The 14,074-nt window shown below is 45.9% G+C and overlaps 2 protein-coding genes across 5 annotated transcripts; one reads left to right on the forward strand and one right to left on the reverse strand.

Moving 5' to 3' along the window:
• The first annotated feature begins 6,677 nt into the window (after window positions 1–6,677).
• LOC100502355 (HXXXD-type acyl-transferase family protein) lies at window positions 6,678–8,266 on the forward strand. The gene has a single exon (NM_001196833.1). The coding sequence runs from the start codon at window positions 6,759–6,761 to the stop codon at window positions 8,136–8,138; it is 1,380 nt and encodes a 459-aa protein (NP_001183762.1). The 5' UTR covers window positions 6,678–6,758; the 3' UTR covers window positions 8,139–8,266.
• Window positions 8,267–9,285: 1,019 nt separating this feature from the next.
• On the reverse strand, window positions 9,286–13,914 carry LOC100193354 (trafficking protein particle complex subunit 4). Of its 4 annotated transcripts, none has more exons than XM_035962044.1 (5): window positions 13,165–13,914; window positions 11,880–11,994; window positions 11,614–11,782; window positions 9,928–10,968; window positions 9,286–9,763 (listed from the first exon to the last, which is right to left on the reverse strand). In XM_035962044.1, exons 4-5 carry the CDS (start codon window positions 10,333–10,335, stop codon window positions 9,521–9,523), a joined length of 651 nt encoding a protein of 216 aa, XP_035817937.1. In that variant the 5' UTR covers window positions 10,336–10,968; window positions 11,614–11,782; window positions 11,880–11,994; window positions 13,165–13,914; the 3' UTR covers window positions 9,286–9,520. The 4 variants fall into 4 exon arrangements, with proteins under 4 accessions (XP_035817937.1, XP_035817938.1, NP_001388318.1 ...); NM_001401389.1 differs by lacking the exon at window positions 9,286–9,763 and adding an exon at window positions 12,460–12,574 and having other exon boundaries at window positions 10,577–10,968; window positions 13,165–13,319; XM_035962045.1 differs by lacking the exon at window positions 9,286–9,763 and having other exon boundaries at window positions 10,562–10,968; window positions 11,880–11,985; window positions 13,165–13,355.
• Between the last annotated feature and the right edge of the window lie 160 nt (window positions 13,915–14,074).

Raw genomic sequence — 14,074 nt, forward strand, 5'->3', positions numbered from 1 at the left:
ATTTGGGGGAGAATTCAAAGCAAAAAGACCGGACTTCGTCTTTGGTATAATCTTAACTCATTTATTTATGACCAAAGGGGAAGATAGCACTTCGAGGGCTCCAATGATTCCGTTTTTGGCGATTCATGCCAAAAAGGGGGAGAAGTGAGCCCAAAGCAAAAGGACCCGCACCACCACCAATTTCAAAAACTTAAGTGTTGAATATTTTCAATTGATATCCTATTGTGTTCAAAAGGGGGAGAAAGTAGTATTTGAAAATGATATATCAAAACCCTCTTGAACACTAAGAGGAGAATCTCTTTTAGGGGGAGTTTTGTTTAGTCAAAGGAAAAGCATTTGAAACAGGGGGAGAAAATTTCAAATCTTGAAAATGCTTTGCAAAAACTTATTCATTCACCTTAAACTATTTGCAAAAGAACTTTGAAAAGGATTTACAAAATAGTTTGCAAAAACAAAACTCGTGGTGCAAATGTGGTCCAAAATGTTATATAAGAAAGAAACAATCCATGCATATCTTGTAAGTATTTATATTGGCTCAAAATTCTAAGCAACCTTTGCACTTACATTACGCAAACTAGTTCAATTATGCACTTCTATATTTGCTTTGGTTTGTGTTGGCATCAATCACCAAAAAGGGGGAGATTGAAAGGGAATTAGGCTTACACCTAGTTCCTATATAATTTTGGTGGTTGAATTGCCCAACACAAATAATTGGACTAACTAGTTTGCCCAAGTGTATAGATTATACAGGTGTAAAAGGTTCACACTCAGCCAATAAAAAGACCAAGTTTTGGATTCAACAAAAGAGCAAAGTGGGAACCGAAGGCACTCTGGTCTGGGAGCACCGGACTGTCCGGTGTACACCGGACAGTGTCCGGTGCACCACCGGACAGTGTCCGGTGCACCAGAGGACTCCAGCTCAAACTCATCACCTTCGGGAATTTCCAGAGGCGACTCCGCTATAATTCACCGGACTGTCCGGTGTACACCGGACAGTGTCCGGTGCGCCATGGGAGGTCGGCCTCAGGAACTCGCCAGCTTCGGGAAACTCCAACGGCTAGTCCGCTATAATTCACCGGACTGTCCGGTGTGCACCGGACTGTCCGGTGTGACTCCGGAGCAACGGTCTTCTCCGCGCCAACGGCTCTCTGCCGCGCATTTATTGCGCGCTCTGCGCGCGCAGATGGCAGGCGCGCCCACTCCGGCACACCGGACAAGGAACAGTAGATGTCCGGTGTGCACCGGACACCCAGGCGGGCCCACAAGTCAGAAGCTTCAACGGTCGAATCCAACGGCAGTGATGACGTGGCAGGGGGCACTGGACTGTCCGGTGTGCACCGGACTGTCCGGTGCGCCATCGAACAGACAGCCCAGCCAACGGTCAAGTTTGGTGGTTGGGGCTATAAATACCTCAACCACCCCACCATTCATTGCATCCAAGTTTTCCACTTCCCAACTACTATAAGAGCTCTAGCATTCAATTCTAGACACACCATAGAGATCAAATCCTCTCTACTTTCCACACAACGCCTTAGTGACTAGAGAGAGAGATTTGCTTGTGTTCTTTCGAGCTCTTGCGCTTGGATTGCTTTCTTCTTTCTTGATCCATTCTTTGCAATCAAACTCACTTGTAATTGAGGCAAGAGACACCAATCTTGTGGTGGTCCTTGTGGGAACTTTGTGTTCCAAGTGGTTGAGAAAAGAAAGCTCACTCGATCCGTGGATCGTTTGAGAGAGGGAAGGGTTGAAAGAGACCCGGCCTTTGTGGCCTCCTCAACGGGGAGTAGGTTTGCAAGAACCGAACCTCGGTAAAACAAATCTCCGTGTCTCACTTGCTTATTCGCTTGGGATTTGTTTTGCGCCCTCTCTTACTCGTTTCTTTATTACTAACGCTAACCCCGGCTTGTAGTTGTGTTTATATTTGTAAATTTCAGTTTCGCCCTATTCACCCCCCCTCTAGGCGACTTTCAGCACCTTCATTAGCCAAACAAAGTACATTCAAGGCATTCTAACCAAGTTTGGGATGAAGGACGCCAAGCCCATCAAGACACCCATGGGAACTAATGGGCATCTCGACCTCGACACGGGAGGTAAATCCGTAGATCAAAAGGTATACCGGTCGATGATAGGTTCTTTACTTTATTTATGTGCTTCTCGACCGGATATTATGCTTTCCGTATGCATGTGTGCAAGATTCCAAGTCGATCCTAAGGAAGCTCAACTTAGGGCCGTAAAACAAATCTTGAGATATTTAGTTTATACTCCTAAGTTTGGTCTTTGGTACCCCAGGGGATCCACATTTGATTTAATTGGTTATTGAAAGGGAAATAGGGTCAAACCTTTTCCTAAATGATTTTGGTGGTTGAATTGCCCAACACAAATAATTGGACTAACTAGTTTGCTCTAGAATAAATTTTCTACAGGTGCCAAAGGTTCACATCAAACCAATACAAAGTCAAAAGAAATGGCTAAAAAGAAAGGAGCAAAGGAAACTGAAGTGCTCCCTGGTCTGGCGCACCGGACTGTCCGGTGCACCACCGGACAGTGTCCAGTGCACCAGGGAAGATCGACTTCAAACTCTTCACCTTCGGGTTTTCCAGGCGCACCTCCGCTATAATTCATTGGACTGTCCGGTGCGCCAGCGGAGCAACGGTCATCTGCGCGCAACGGTCGACTCTGCAAAGTGAACAGTGCAAATCAGATGTCAGAGCAGACGGTCAGAGGGGCACCGGACTGTCCGGTGTCGCACCGGACTGTCCGATGCCACATAAGGACAAAGCCTCCAACGGTCGACCAGCTCCAAGCCCTAACAGGAGGATGACGTGGCGGCACACTGGACACTGTCGGTGCGCCCATCGCCAGCAGACTTCTCTAACGGCTACAATTTTGGTTGGTGGCTATAAATACCACCCCAACCAGCCACTTCAAGGTGTGGGAGCCCAAGCAACATTCCAAGTCATCTAGTTGACATACTCAAGCCCTCCCAACCACATATATTCCTTGATCCATCCTATACACAAGATTTAGACCACTACAACCCACACAAGTGCCACAAAAGCGAGAGCAAGCAAAAGAAGGCCTCTCGTGTGATTTAGCTCTAGTGCCTTGTGAGATTCATTGAGAGATAGTGTGTGCTACTTCTTTGTGTTCATTTGCGCGTGGAGTTTTGACTCCCATTGAACTTCCTCCAAAGTTTTGGAGGCTTGTAAAGCTAGCAAGAGACACCAAAGAGTGTGGTGATCCTTGTGGGATCTTAAGTGATCCTTGAGAAGAAGAAGAGCTCTCCGGTCTTTGGTGATCGGTGGAGAAAGAGGGAAAGGGTTGAAAGAGACACGTCCTTAGTGGACTCCTCAACGGGGACTAGGCCTTCGAGGGCTGAACCTCGGTAAAACAAATCACCCGTGTCTCGTGTGCTTATTGCTTGTGATTTATTTGTTCTTTCCCCTTCCAAGTTCTTCTTGCACAATTTGTTTGTGCTTTCTCTTTACGAGTTCTATTTGGTGTTGCTTTAAGTTAAATTCTCATTTAGTGAAGCAACACCTTGCAAGAAAGAACTTGTGATATTGCTCTTCTTATCTAAGCCCTCTTGCTTTATTCTCATAGACTTATTAGTTGTATTGTTTTATCAATTCCGCATTATTTGAAAGCAATACTCTTTTCAAGCAAGGACTTAGTTTTTATACTCCGATTATTGTATATCTTGTTTTAACCACTAATCAAGGGATCTAGTTGGGGGATAAAGTTTTAATTTTCAGGTTTTGCCTATTCACCCCCCCTCTAGGCGACTTTCAGTTATTCCAATGCCGATTGGGCAGGGTGCAAAATTAATAGAAAGAGCACATCGGGGACTTGCCAGTTCTTGGGAAGATCTCTGGTGTCTTGGGCTTCAAAGAAGCAAAATTCTGTGGCTCTTTCAACCGCCGAAGCCGAGTATATTGTCGCAGGCCATTGTTGCGCGCAATTGCTTTGGATGAGGCAAACCCTCAGGGACTATGGTTACAAATTAACCAAAGTTCCTCTTCTATGTGATAATGAGAGTGCAATCCGCATGGCGGATAATCCCGTTGAGCATAGCCGCACTAAACACATAGCCATTCGGTATCATTTTCTAAGGGATCAGCAACAAAAGGGGGATATCGAGATTGCATATGTTAGCACCAAAGAACAATTAGCCGATATCTTTACCAAGCCATTGGATGAACAAACTTTTACCAAACTTAGGCATGAGCTAAATATTATTGATTCTAGGAATTTTTATTGATGTCTTGCATACATAGCTCATATATATACCTTTGATCATCTCTTTCATATGCTATGACTAATGTGTTCTTTCAAGTCCATTTCATGCTAAGTCATAGATTGAAAGGGAAAAGGAGTCTTCGGCGAAGACAAGGCTTCCACTCCGCTCCATCGAATCATCCATCCTTCGCCGTCGCTCCGCACAACTCTCCAACTTTGGTATAATCTTCACTTCTATACTTCTATCCAAAGGGGGAGAAAGTAGTTTAAAAGGGCTTATAATTCACTCAAGCATCCGTTTTTGGCGATTCATGCCAAAGGGGGAGAGAGTATTAGCCCAAAGCAAAAGGACTGCACCACCACCAATTTCAAAATTGTAGTCTTTTATTGGGTATTAAAAGAAGTTTTTCAATTGATGTCTTATTTTGATATAATTTCAAATTGGTATACCCTCTTCAAAATTAATATCTAAAACCCTCTTGAACACTAAGAGGAGGATTTCATTAAGGGGGAGTTTTGTTTAGTCAAAAGAAAAGCATTTGAAACAGGGGGAGAAAACTTCAAAACTTGAAAATGCTTCTCAAAATCTTATTCATTTACCTTTAACTATTTGCAAAAGAACTTTGAAAAGAATTTCCAAAACATTTTGCAAAACAAAACATGTGGTGCAAGCGTGGTCCAAAATGTTAAATATGAAAAGAAAGCCATCCATGCATATCTAGTAGTAATATTTATTGGTTTCATTCCAAGCAACCTTTACACTTACATTATGCAAACTAGTGCAATTCTGCACTTCTATATTTGCTTTGGTTTGTGTTGGCATCAATCACCAAAAAGGGGAAGATTGAAAGGAAAATATGCTTACACCTTTTTCTAATTAATTTTGGTGGTTGAATTGCCCGGACATGGCTGGCGCACCGGACAGTGTCCGGTGGCGCACCGGACTATCCGGTGCGCCATGCGACAGTAGACTTCCAACGGCCACATTTTGGTGGTTGGGGCTATAAATACCCCAACCACCCCACATTCAATGGCATCCAAGTTTTCAGACTTCTACACCTTACAAGAGCTATAGCATTCAATTCTAGACACAACCAAAGAGATCAAATCCTCTTCCAAGTCTCTAGTTCAATTCCAATCAATAGTGACTAGTGAGAGGGTGACTTGTGTTCATTTGAGCTCTTGCGCTTGGATTGCTTCTTTTCTTTCTCATTCTCTCTTGTGACAATCTCAATTGTAACCAAGGCAAGAGACACCAATTGTGTGGTGATCCTTGCGGGGACTTAGTGTCCCGTGTGATTGAGAAGAGAAGCTCACTCGGTCTAAGTGACCGTTTGATAGAGGGAAAGGGTTGAAAGAGACCCGGTCTTTGTGACCACCTCAACGGGGAGTAGGTTTGCAAGAACCGAACCTCGGTAAAACAAATCCTTGTGTCTCACTCTTTATTTGCTTGCGATTTGTTTTTCACCCTCTCTCTCGGACTCGCTTATATTTCTAACGCTAACCCGACTTGTAGTTGTGATTAACTTTGTAAATTTCAGTTTCGCCTTATTCACCCCCCCTCTAGGCGACTTTCAGTTCTAAATTTTACACTATAAAATTCAAGGATCGAATCGGATTAGGATCGGCCTCCATTCCTATTCGTTTTTGAACTAAAATTATTTAAGGGTCCTAACTTATTGTGAAAAAACATTTGGATCGTGATCCATTACCACCCCTAGGTGTGGAGTTTCAACATTTTGTATTTGCTACTTTTACGATTCAAATGATCACATCTACTTTAATGTTAAAAGGTATGGATACGACATAATTTTGTATCCATAATGGATAGTGAGTATGGGTACGAGGCTTTTTTCTTTAGTGGGTATGAGTATGGCTTTGCATGCCCAATGGCCATCATACTTGTTGCCATCCCTAATTTAAAGGAAATATTTACAAAAAAAATCTGGAGCCGTCTCTGTGAAGAGAGGCTCATAACCCAAGCAGTAATAAATGATGATATGATGTTTTACAGTCGCATTCACTTATGCATTTATTAATGGACTACAGTTATAGATACTCTATTGGTGATGTTTGTTTCACATATTTATAACATAAACGGTAATCAATAACGTTAAACCATATTTATTTAAATCTAATCGTAATCAGATACAACACTAGAAACTGATATCATTCCATTTAAATTTGTTATCTTTAATAATTAAGTATAAATTATTATCATTGTCATTTATATTACGTTTTATGAATTAAACCACACATTAGTTATCTCTTCTGTTTCAAGAATCGTTTGCAGCATTTGTGACTAGCTTTCTCGAGGTTCTCGTGCGTAAAAACGACCAGATGAGAATGCCCATCCGAGCCCTGCTTGGCTGCTGGGATCAGTCAGCGTCACACCATCGCTTCAAGAGTCTACCATCACTGTGTTGGTGCTGCCATGTCAGCATCGCACTTCCCACGGCAGTCCAATCCATCCCCGTCTACAAGGTCCTGGACGCGACGCGCTCTTCCTGCTCGGCGAAATGGGGGCCAGGCAGCTCCACCTCGAGATCGCCTCCCGGACGCTGGTCAGCGCCTCGCACCCGCCGCCGGGCTTCCCCTCCGTCCTGACCGTCTCCAACCTGGACCTCGTCCTCGGGCCGTTCCCCATCTTCCTCATCTCAATCTACGCCGCCCCCGCCGCCGGCCTCGACGCGGTCCTCGACATCGTGCGCGTCACCTTGCCGTCCTACCTCTCCCGCCTCTTCCCCTTCGCCGGCCGCGTCGTGATTGACCCGGAGACCAAGATCCCTGAGGTCGCTTGCAACAACGCCGGCGCCGAGCTCGTCGTCGCCGACGCCGCGGTGCCGCTCGCGGCCGTTGACTTCTCGGAGGTCGACCAGTCGCTGGGGCTCATCCAGATACCCTTCGACGCGAGGCTCGCCCTTTCAGTGCAGCTGGTCCGGTTCGCGTGCGGCGGGTACGCGCTCACGCTGGGCACGAGCCACCTCCTCGCGGACGGCCGCGCGTTCACCCTGCTGCTGACCGCGCTCGCGGAGATGGTCCGCGACGGCGGCCTCTCCCGCGAGCCCCTGCTGGACCGGTCGCTGTTCAAGCCGCGGTCGCCGCCGCGGTACAGCGCGTCGCTGGACGCCGAGTTCGCCCGGTTCACGCCGGAGACCATGATCAACCCTCTCCTAGCCGCGGCCATCAGGCGGCGGATGTACCGCATCGACGCGGCCGACCTCGCGGCGCTGCAGGCCGCGGCATCGCCCTCTGCCGGCGGGGGCCGCCGCGCGTCGCGCTTCGTGGCGCTGTGCGCGCACGTGTGGAAGCTCCTCGCGCGCGCCGTCGGCGACGCCAGCCCCAGCTGCCGGATGGCGTGGATCGTCGACGGGCGGAAGCAGGTGGAGCCGTCGGACGGCGCGCTGGACCGCTACATCGGGAACGTGGTGACGTACACGGCCCGCGAGGCGAGCGTGGCGGAGCTGCTGCGCGCGCCGCTCCCCGAGGTGGCGGGCATGGTGCGCGCGGCCATCGCGGGGGTCACGACGGCGGCGCGGTTCCAGGAGCTGGTGGACTGGATGGAGGAGCGGAAGGCGGCGTTCAGGGACGGCGGCAAGTGGACGGAGACGGTGAACCTGGGGCTCGGGAGCCCCGCGCTCATCATGTCCGGGCTGCTTCCGTTCGCCATCGACGGGGACCTCGGGTTCGGGAAGCCCAGCCTCGTGCTGCCCTGGGTGCGCCATGGCCGGCTGGGGTCCGCGTCCGTGACGGTGGTGCCCTGCCCCAGCGGCGACGGGTCGTGGTTCTTCGGCGGCACCAGGATGTGGCCGCGGCTCATGGAGGTGGTCGAATCCGACCCTTTGATGAAGCCGGCAGCCAACCTGGGAATGGCGACCGCGGCGGGATCCCGTCTGTGACTGTGAGCTCGCGCTGGCGGTACCGGCCATTACGGTGGTATCGTCTAAAATTAAATCAAGCAATAGCATCTTGTTTTGATATGTTGCTGAACTATATTCTAACTTCATTTATGACTGAAGTTGTATGTAAATGAATCATATATAATTTTTTTAGGTAGCTATATTTATATAATTTGTGATAGTTCAAAATAGTACATAAAAATGTTGTATACCTAGATAGAGAAAAGAACGGAATGAACACCGGAATATATGAAAGTGAGCAACCAACGCTCTTGTCCAACGTCCGGTCAACCGCCGCATGGTTGGTGCGCGGGAGTTCGGGACGGTGGAGAGCCAGCCAGGTACTGCTGTTCGATTTATTTATTTATTTATTTGTTATTCCGTTACGAATGTTTGTCAGGTTGCATAGATGGTGTCAGGAACATTGTACAATACTTCGTTTATATACCCACCCGAATGCATTTGAGTCTGTCATGAATTCACCGTTACAATGGCAACATGAAACCCTGACTAGAGATTGGCCTGCAGGTAGCATTGGGGCTTACATGTTACCGGAAATCCGGAATGCATGCAACGTTCTGTCGATTATCCATTGAAGGGCACGTGCTCTACTAATGTTCACCATCACAACAGAAAATCCTATCCCACTCTTAACGGACCCGCACGCCGCCATCAGAGGCTGCATGCAATGGCATTCGTTCATTGTTCAGAGATCCAAAGAACAAGTCAACTACACGATTACACAACAGCAAGTTCATTTTGTTTTGAGTGTTTTTATACGAGGTTAGATACTAATAACGAGTAAATACGAACTGACGCCCTCTTTTTTTTTGCTTTTAAACTTTTCATTTTCTGCAAAAATGAACCGCATCGGAGACCAATTTTGGATCCAAAGACATCATTCAATAAGACGAGGATAGCCGAACCCAAGATATTCAGTAAGATAAGATTTTGTATGGATCGGTCGTTGTGGTTAGCGTTCGGAGTTTGCTGTTTTTTAGTTGCTGTGATCGCGACTAGAGGGGCGGGATCGGCGTTCCGATTATAATTTAAAATGCGCCATAGCACGTTTGTGAAAAAGGAAAAAAAAATCTCAATGACAGACAGATTTGAAGAAAAAAAAGATGAAACGGCTCAGAAAACACAGTAGAACAATATGCCAGATTTATTACTCCAAATTGTTTTAACCAAAGCACTGCACAGCGTGCGTTCCTACCAATGTGAAGAAGAAACGACGACCTAAGACAAGAGACTGATGGAGATGCATGAGACGGCCTGAGCAAGACATGACGTAATGAAAGACGAAACGAGCACGCACTGGCAGGCAGGAAGGCGGCATGTGCTAGCCAGTCCCCATGGCAGGAGGCGATCAGCAGACCAGATCACTGGCCGCCGCCACCACCACGGAGGCGGAGGACGAGGTGGAGCGTGGACTCCTTCTGGATGTTGTAGTCGGCCAAGATGCGGCCGTCGTCCAGCTGCTTGCCGGCGAAGATGAGGCGCTGCTGGTCCGGAGGGATGCCCTCCTTGTCCTGGATCTTGGCCTTGACGTTCTCGACCGTGTCCGAGCTCTCCACCTCCAGGGTGATGCTCTTGCCGGCGAGGGTCTTCACGAAGATCTGCATCTGTTAGCATCGAATGCGATCACAAAGAACCAAACGTCATTCGTTCGGCAATGCCAATGCCGTTGCCATTTGCCAACCGGCAGAAAAATAGAACGGTCAATTGGACGAAGAAGAGGAAGAAGAAAAACTAGAGTTGCAAGGCATCGAGCCGATGACTCCCACACCTCAGAATGTACGAAGATTTCGCTACTCGGGAGGAGAGAAACGAGATCGGAAACGTCGGGCGGGGGGCGTGCGTTGAGAGGCCAAAGTGCTGGCGACCCTGCAGATTTATAGTAGCTACTACTAAATCTTGGCCTGGCCGTAGGGTTCGGCAGCCTTGGCGACTCGGGACTCCACGCGCGAGATCGCCGGAAGCGATAACTACCGCCGCCAACTCTTCTGACCTCTTCCTCTTCGTCATCGTAATCATAATTCATAAGAGAGAGAGAGAGAGTGTGTGTGTGTGTGTGGACGGCCCAAGGAGGCAGAAGAAAGGCTGTGTCGTTGGGCCCGTCCTGGGCCAACTCCACCATGGATGGGCCCCCGTGGACGAATTTGGTTTCACGGTATTTGGGGGACGCATTCGCCATTTTCCGCCCGCTTGTTCCCGCGGTTTCTAGGGTCGCGTTTATTTCAATTGGGACTGCAGAATCTGGTGTGTTTGATGGGCCCGCAGCCCGCTGTGTGAACCATCATGGCAATTAGCGACTGGCGAGGTCGCTTGTTTTGACGTCGGAGGATCTCGCGTCTCCTCATGCTCACTAGTGTTCAAACGACCCATCCATGGGCTATGGCATCTTTTGGCTCTTGTAAGGGGAAAAAAACTGGAAATTGACGATGAGAAGAACACACGGCGGATCGTCCATAGATCTGTTCCAAATACGGTGCTAATAGTCAGGACCAAACAGTTGTTGGTCGCCAGCTGTCTTCTGCCGAGACAATTGCACAGGAAGTCCGAGCATAATGTAGAAAAAGGGGGGAAAGTACAAGATACATGGTATGGTTAGGACCAAAAGCTTTCCAATTTCACCGACCCAGGAGCGCAACACGGTCCTTCTGGATCACCTGAGCCAGGTTGTGATCAAACAGCTCGCACCGAATCGGCATCTCCATCTCATAGAACGGATTCTTCAGAACGAAGTCTGTGTACAGCTCGTAAATCGCTTTCAGCAGCATTTCCATATTTGGAGCTCCAGTTTCGCATACGACGAAAAATTTCGTCCCTGGAGCAAGTGAAGTAATCAGGCCATATATATGTGTGAAACTGGCTGATTTGGGTGACTTACTATTCAATGATAACATCATATGTTAACTCTATATTTCGGCTGCATATGTTAACAATCAATCTACCCCAAAGATATATTTCTGCTGCACGATGGTTCAGATTAAATTATCCATGGCTCCAACAACAAATGTTTTGCAAAGGAACTGTAACAGGTATCAAAATCTCCATTTTCTACCATAAGAATTCAAGCCCTCGCGACCTAGAAAATATCTCATGCTACGAAATCTTGCGATTTCTGAGTTAAAAACACTGCTACTTAGCGCCACCTTAATTCTGACTTCAGGGACCAAGTAATAGTGGATTACGGAGGTATTCCCAAACATGTAATAGTCATCACTCAGCACATAACCATATGCGCTTTGGTGCTATATGTAATGTCAATGAGATCAGCCTCTTGACATGTAGATGTTGGGGAGGGGGAGGGGGTTAAAATTGTTCAAGTTTACAGACCTACTGTATGCTTAAGGCAGAGCTTGTAAAACTTAAATTGGTTCAGTAAGAGAAGCCACACATCCCAAGTATGCATTAGTTCAGAGCTATAGGATGCAGACCAGATCTATGAACTGTTAAGCACTTTACATACCTGTGAGGGATTGAAAGCAATGGAGATCAAAGTTATGAGCTTGTAAGAGATCAATGCCAGTACAGCCAGTGGTAGGGGACAGTTGCTGCGAGATAGCATGCATCGAATGCCAGAGGCTTGCTAATCTTAAACTGTCATTGGTATCCATCCTCCCTGCTGAACCATAGTCCTGGAGAGATGTGTAGGTTCTTCAGATGACATGACATGGTTGACAGCTCGAGGTCTACATCTCAATTGAGAAGAAAAAGGGGACCCTAGGGACATACCTTGTAGTATATAAGGCCGCCGGATTTGTTAATGATGAAAAGGTTATAGATAGCTGCTAGTGCCATAGCCACGAAAGAAGGTGGAGTATAGATAAAAGTAATCTTCCTGTATCAGCTGCAGAGAAACATCCAGAGCCTTGTAAAGTACTTGTAAAGGCATTAAATAGTTCAAATTTTCTGACTGGATAATTCTAGATCAGATTAAGATCTCTGATTTGGACTTTAATACGACATGAACACCAAACACTCAAAATGTTAAATCAGCATCAGTGCCCATTGTTCAAATTGCATGATATCTTTTGCTAATATGCAGCAAAAAGCATAATTGATCCTCCGGTTCATGTCCAATCATTTGATTTGGCCATGAACCAGTAAATTAATGCACTTACAAAATCAATATGGCTTCTTTTGTTTATAAAGAGACTCGATTTGTCTAAGCAACATATCAATGAATTTGTGAATACATTTTATTATCCTAATAAAATATAAAAGCATAAACATAAATGATATCTTCTCCTGTAACATTCGATTCATCTAAAAAGACTATATTCTCATGTATAAGGATTCAAGATTATCTCACATGGTTAAGCTCTATGCAAGCTGTGAGGTAGGGCAGAGAGGCCTGGATCTAGGTTCATATTTTGTTTTCCAAGAGACCAACACGAGTGGATTCAGCAGAAACATCCATCTGACACCTAGAGGTGGAATCAGTAAAGGACATAGGTATACACATTTACACCCAATACTTCTTTGCAAAAAAAAAAATTGAAAAAACAAGTTTGTAGGCATAATGCATGCATACTACACTTGTAATTGAATCAGATAAGATCCGAATACAGATAGCTTGGGTTTGGGTGCTCTGTTTAGGGCAGCAGGAAGGGAAGACAAGGGGTGGTTGTACCTGGTGTGTGTGGCGGATCTAGGATTCTTGTGTGGGTATGCAGGATCCAAATTATTCAAACCAGTAGAAACCATTTAGCAATTCAGTAATACACCATCAAAATTGTGCCACAGTTCGATATGCAAATACTAAATAGCATAATAATAATAATAATAATAATTTCTTAAATTACAGTACAAATAATGAGAAAATTTTGGGAAAGCCATATCAGATTGGAGCACATATGCATAACCAAAAAATACACGGTAAAAAAATATTTTTGGAAAGGCCAATCGGAGCACATATACATAAGTAATCAACCAATATCTAGATCACAGAAAATTAGGGTTATAGTTTTTCGGATCTTGCAAAGAAGAAGAGAATGGGACGAGAAAAAATTCTCACAAGTCACCAGGGTTTCCGTTGCCGTCGGTCGGGAGAGGACGGCGCGGCGCCGTCGCGGGGGCTGGTGTTTGCCGGCTTGGGAGCGGGGCGTTTCACTGTTGCTGTCGCCTGTCGCCACAAGGGCCGTGGTATTACCACTTGTTTGGCTAGTTTGGTTGGCACTTCCCTGTTTCGTTTTTAGCTGAGTAGTTTATTGGTACTTGCACTGGTGTTTGCATTTTACAGTATTCACTGACCGACTCTGAACTATTACTTTCAGGTAGTGGTTGAAATTGCAACTGCTTTTTATGACACAATTTTGTAGAGCTAGTGTTGCTGGTGCCAACAAAATACTCACTCTATTCTTTTTTATTTGTCGTTTTTTAGTTAGTATGCTTGATTTCTATGTAACAAAGCCCTGTTTGGTATTAAGGAGATGAGATAATGGAACTGAAAATCGATGGCGAGTAGTAAAGGAGAAGGTTTTACAGAGGACTAATTCGTTGTTCTTGCATCTTTTTTACCACAGTATATAAGAAAGAGAGATAGAGAATGCATCCCTTTTATACTGGAATCTTGACTTGGCCACCTACGACTAAAGAAATTCGTTCGTCACAGAGAACATTCTCTTCTGGAAATAAACTCATTAAAGGCTTGTTTGTTTTCATCTCAATTTGTGTGGATTGGATAGGATTGGGTGAATTTAAATCCATAGCAAATCAAAATGTCTACTAATTTTTTCAATCACATTCAATCCATGTGGTGTAAGAATAACCGATATAAGCAAGGAAACAAAATGTTCTAAAACCAAAGACTTGAACTTGTTTATTAGAATTTTGATTAATCTTGTGATCTAAGAAATGGGAATCGCTCGCAAAAAAAAATGGTCATTGTATGATATAAGCTGCGGAGCTTGTTTGCCTCCACAGTC

The sequence above is a fragment of the Zea mays genome, chromosome 9 (genome assembly GCF_902167145.1).
Source record: "Zea mays cultivar B73 chromosome 9, Zm-B73-REFERENCE-NAM-5.0, whole genome shotgun sequence".
Lineage (NCBI taxonomy): Eukaryota > Viridiplantae > Streptophyta > Magnoliopsida > Poales > Poaceae > Zea > Zea mays.